We start from the raw sequence: 4,999 nt of genomic DNA on the forward strand, positions 1-4,999 counted from the left end.
GGCTTCTCAGCGGACGAGCTGATTGGTCGATCCTGGTACGAGCTCCTGCACCCCGACGACCTCCGACACGCTGCTGACCGCCACGCCGCAATCCGTGAGTCCCACATTACTGACACACACCGACACACACACGCACACACACACACACACACACACACACAAACACACACATAAGCACACACACACACACTCACCATTAGGAGAGAGTGACCGTCAGCTGATGTGCTTGTTTGTTTGTGTGTGTGTGTGTGTGTGTGTGTGTGCAGTTGCAGCCGCCACAGCAGACGCAGAGATGCTGATCCGGGTTCAGTGTAAGGATCTGTCCTGGGTGTGGATGTACACACACGCATCAGCAACAGCAGAGCGGGACGCGATCAGCTGCTCCAACTACATGATCAGGTGTGTGTGTGTGTGTGTGAGAGAGAGTGTGTGATGGGCGTGTGTGTAACACTGATTCTCCTGTGTGTCTGCAGTGAAGCAGAGGCAGTGTATCTGCAGCAGAGACTCTCCTCCTCCTCCTCCTCCTCCTCCTCCTCCTCCTCCTCCTCTGCCTCTCCTCAGTGTAGCTCCGTCTCGGACAGCAGTGATGCCCACAGCGCACACACACTCTTCTGCACGCCGCCCTACAGCCCCACTTCCTCTCAGTGCTCTGACTTCCTGTCTGAAGGTTATGGCTCTCTGGAGGCGCTGGTGGATTCTGCCTTCTGCTCTCCGCCGTACCCGCCGCTGTTCCCCAACCCATGCTGCACCCCCACTGTCTGCCCACCGGACACTGCCCTGGACCCCGCTCGGCTCTGCCCGCCAGATTCTGCCCTGGTCCCCGCTGCGCTCTGTCCGCCGGACGCTGCCCTGGACCCCACTCAGCTCTGCCCGCCGGGAGCTGCCCTGGACCCCACTCTGCTCTGCCCGCCGGGAGCTGCCCTGGACCCCACTCAGCTCTGCCTGCCGGACGGTGCCTTGGTCCCTGCTGTGTTCTGCCCGCCGAACGGTGCCCTGGTCCCTGCCCGGCTCTGCCCGTCAGATGCTGCCCTGGTCCCCGCTGCACTCTGTCGGCCGGACGCTGCCCTGGTGCCTGTGTGTCGGCCACTGCAGGTGTGTGAGTGCCCTCTGGATGGCGCTGTGCCGCTGGAGGACCTCAGCATGTTCCCGCTGCCGCAGGGCGGAGGCTCTCGTCTGATGCCGCCTGAAGCATCACCCACTACCCACACACACTTCTCGTATGATGCAGCACAGCAGGCGGGGATCGGCACGTTGGCAATGCAGATACACACACTCATCTGCAGCTTCGATGCGTACAGCGCCGCACGACACACACACTCTCACCACACCTCCTGCTGGGCACCAGAGCCACTGCTGGACGAGGGCATCATCGACAGCATCCTCAGAGAGCTGGACAGCACACACACTAATGCACACACACTGACACACACACACACTGATGCACACACACTGACACACACACACACACACACACACACACTGATGCACACACACTGACACACACACACTGACACACACACACACTGATGCACACACACTGACACACACACACTGACACACACACACACTGATGCATACACACTGACACACACACACACACACACACACACTGATGCATACACACTGACACACACACACTGATGAACGCACACTGACACACACACACACACACTGACACACACACACACACACACACTAATGCACACACACTGACACACACACACACACTGATGCACACACACTGACACACACACACACACACACACTGATGCACACACACTGATGCACACACACTGATGCACACACACTGACACACACACACACACACACAAACACACACTGGAGGAACTTTGACTGATGTGTGCTTATGAACATGAATGTTGATTTCTGCAGTCGTGTGTGTGTGTGTGTGTGTGTGTGTGTGTGTGTGTGTAAACTAGGGATGCACTGATCCTAATACTTGGATCGGATATCGGTTCAATACAGCATAGTTTTGCTGGAACGGGTATCAGCCAGCTGGTACTGATCCATATCTGGTCGTGCGTGTGCGCTATATTCTGTGTTTGTGAGCCAGCAGTAGTCAGGAAGCAGCCGATGGTAAGGCTCTAGCCAGTTGTCCTGTAGGCTGCTGTATCCCACATGTGCTGAAGCCGTTGTACAGTGTAATGTGCAGCACAGGTGAATGTTCACCTGGTCATCTCATGTTCAGTTCAGCGCTTTCCTCCGCTGCTCCTGTCAATCATTCTCCACTCATTCACAACTCAAACTGCGTGTGGCGTTCATGACCGCACGAACAACTCTCCAACACGATTAGTTCTGTTAATATCAGTAATGGGTGGAGAGACGCATTCAGTTCTGCATTCACTGGCTTCATTTTGTCCTGCAGCGTGGAGATTGCGTCGCTCACTGCAGAAGTTTTTCAAGTGTCGACGAAAGCGTCAGCCAATAAGATCGCTGTATGCAAATACACCAGCTCAGACAGTGGCTGATTGCTGACTAATTTCATTGGCTGATGCTGCTATGACAATCGCGTCAGCCTCAACTTCAGACACGCCCACTGTCAAGCGCTGAAGCTCCGTGTGAATGTGGCACGCCCCCTTGTGGCAGTCGCACAGAATTTTCAGTTCTGACGTGCACCATGCTAATCTCACAGTGTCTGAAATAAAGGAGTGCAAAGCTAGAGCCATCATTCTCTGCGTTCACAGACAGATTCAGAATGAATGAATACTAGAAACTCATAGATCGCTGTAAACATTGGAGGGAATGTGGAGACAATAATACAAATACATATTATTATTACTTTATCGCTTGCATTTATGAACAGAAATGTTGTTATGTTTGATAATTTAGACTTTTTCAGATTTAAAAAAATAACCAAAAACTCATATTTCTCATCCCGTGCGCACGAACCTGCTGGTACAACACTGGAATACGTCACCTCCGGTCGGCCGGTCGCATATGGCCTAGTCGCAGGAGTTCAAATTATTCAACGGATCCGCAGCTCAGTTCTGATCCAAATTTTCCTCATACGGAGATGATCAGAACATTCGCAGCACTGGGTCATCACCTGCTCTTCACACACACTGTAGGCCTATTCCTGAAAGTTTAAATAAGAAACGGCTCAACAGCACGCTGGACGGGTCCTCCACACACTGATCTCTCCCCTTTCTGCTGCTGCTGGAGCGTCTGCAGAGAGCGGAGAGCTGCGCGCCGTCTCAGTGATCATCAAGCGCAGACGTGACGCGCGGCGCTCTGTAAGAGTATTCTGATGAAGAGTTTCTGTTCTCTCATCCTTCTGCCTGAGTTTATTGTGTGGAGGTGAACATGCTCAGCGCTGATGATAGTGTGTAAAGCCCGGCTCACTGTGCTCAAAGTACTGACTACATTAATAAAAGAGAAGCGTCATGTTTTAGTCAGACGCTGTCGTCTGTCTTACACCGTAGGCCCATACGCCTGTTATTTTGATGAAGGAGGATCTGTTATTCCAGCACCAGAACCATAGAAACTGCATTAGGTTTAAAAAACAAACAGCACAGTATCGGGATCAGATCTGTATTGATCGAGACACAGAATTGTAGTATCAGGATCGGTTCCAAAAAATGGTCTCAGTGCATCCCCAGTGTACCGGGTCAATAATGAGCATATATATGCACTTACTGTACTGATGCTCCTCTGCAGAGCGGGAGCCGGCTCCTCCTGATCTGGTGTGTGTGTGTGTGTGTGTGTGTGTGTGTGTGTGTGTGTGCCCTGTGGTTCCTCTGGATCTCTCAGCACAGTTGTCTGTATCTCCTCTGTCCTCCTCCTCAGTGTTGGTCAGCGATGCTCGCTGCAGTGTGTATAGTTCATATATTCCTGATGCTTCTGTTTATTTTTGTATGAACTCTTAATAAAGTTATGATCATGAACATGACTGATCCTGGAACAGCAGTGGAGACCACACACACACACACACACACACACACACACACACACACACACACACACACACACACACACACACACACACAGCTGTGTGGTCTGCAGTACTGATGCTCTGATGATGATGATGATGATGGTGTAGTGGAGTGCTCATCAGCGCTCATCCTCCTCTTCAACGCTGCTGCTGTGGTCTGTGAGCGGCTGACTGAGGGTTACACTCATCTGAGGTTTACAGCAGGGCTATTCCATTAGATAGTCATGGGGGCAGTTCATAAAGAACATCCCAAACGAGTGAGGACACAACAGCAATATAAAAGCCGGATTTCTGCTCCTTAACACGTACATGTTGTATTTTCTACATTGAAATGTGAATTTGTTGTATTTTGAAACTTCATAACATCTCTGCAGAGCACACCAAGGCTTTATTTTACTGTCCTATACTGTCCTCATTCCAATATTTACTGACAAGTTGTGGTTTTCTGAAACAATATAGAAATAATCTCACATTAGTAATTATGAAAATAACAATTTGAACATCAAATAACAATATTTATAATTCTAAAATATGAAAACAAACTGCAGTAAAGGCGCACCAGGCGAGTGCAAATGATCAGAGCAGCCGTTCCCTGACTGTCCACAAGAGGGCGCCATTACACCACTAAACTGACTGAGGCACATTGTCAATGATGGAATAGATCAACAAGTATAAGTGGAAATAACTCAATAAAGCAATCACGTGTATCCATGTAAAGTGTTTAGAGTAACTGCATTAAGTATACTGCACATGAAAACAAGCTTAATCATCAACGATCATCCATTACAACTGCAAAATCAGACATTAGGCGCTATGACGCATTTCACCCGCGATATGAATAAAGAACAAGCCGTAAAAAAGCCGTTTACATCAGTCAAAGCAGACACACCGACCCTCACTACTACACACAGCAGCAGGGGCACTGTCCTGCAGGCACGCGCGAGCAGATGAGCAGATCACTTTCACTTTGCAGCCAATTCAGTTCGGATTCATTGTTTGTGTGTGTGTGTGTGTTTGTGTGTGTGTGTGTGTGTGTGTGTGTGTGAT

The 4,999-nt window shown here is 50.1% G+C and overlaps 1 protein-coding gene across 1 annotated transcript in view; it reads left to right on the top strand.

The window, feature by feature from the left end:
- Positions 1-3,909, top strand: part of npas4l (neuronal PAS domain protein 4 like) — an 8,058-nt gene extending 4,149 nt beyond the window's left edge. The window contains 3 exon segments of the mRNA NM_001329912.2: positions 1-94; positions 267-399; positions 474-3,909. The exon segment at positions 1-94 is cut by the window's left edge and continues 16 nt beyond it. Coding sequence (NP_001316841.2) covers positions 1-94; positions 267-399; positions 474-1,497 — 1,251 coding nt within the window. The 3' untranslated portion in view covers positions 1,498-3,909.
- The last annotated feature ends 1,090 nt before the right edge of the window (positions 3,910-4,999 follow it).

Source organism: Danio rerio, chromosome 13 (genome assembly GCF_052040795.2).
Source record: "Danio rerio strain M-AB ecotype USA chromosome 13, GRCz13ab, whole genome shotgun sequence".
Taxonomy (NCBI): Eukaryota; Metazoa; Chordata; class Actinopteri; order Cypriniformes; family Danionidae; genus Danio; species Danio rerio.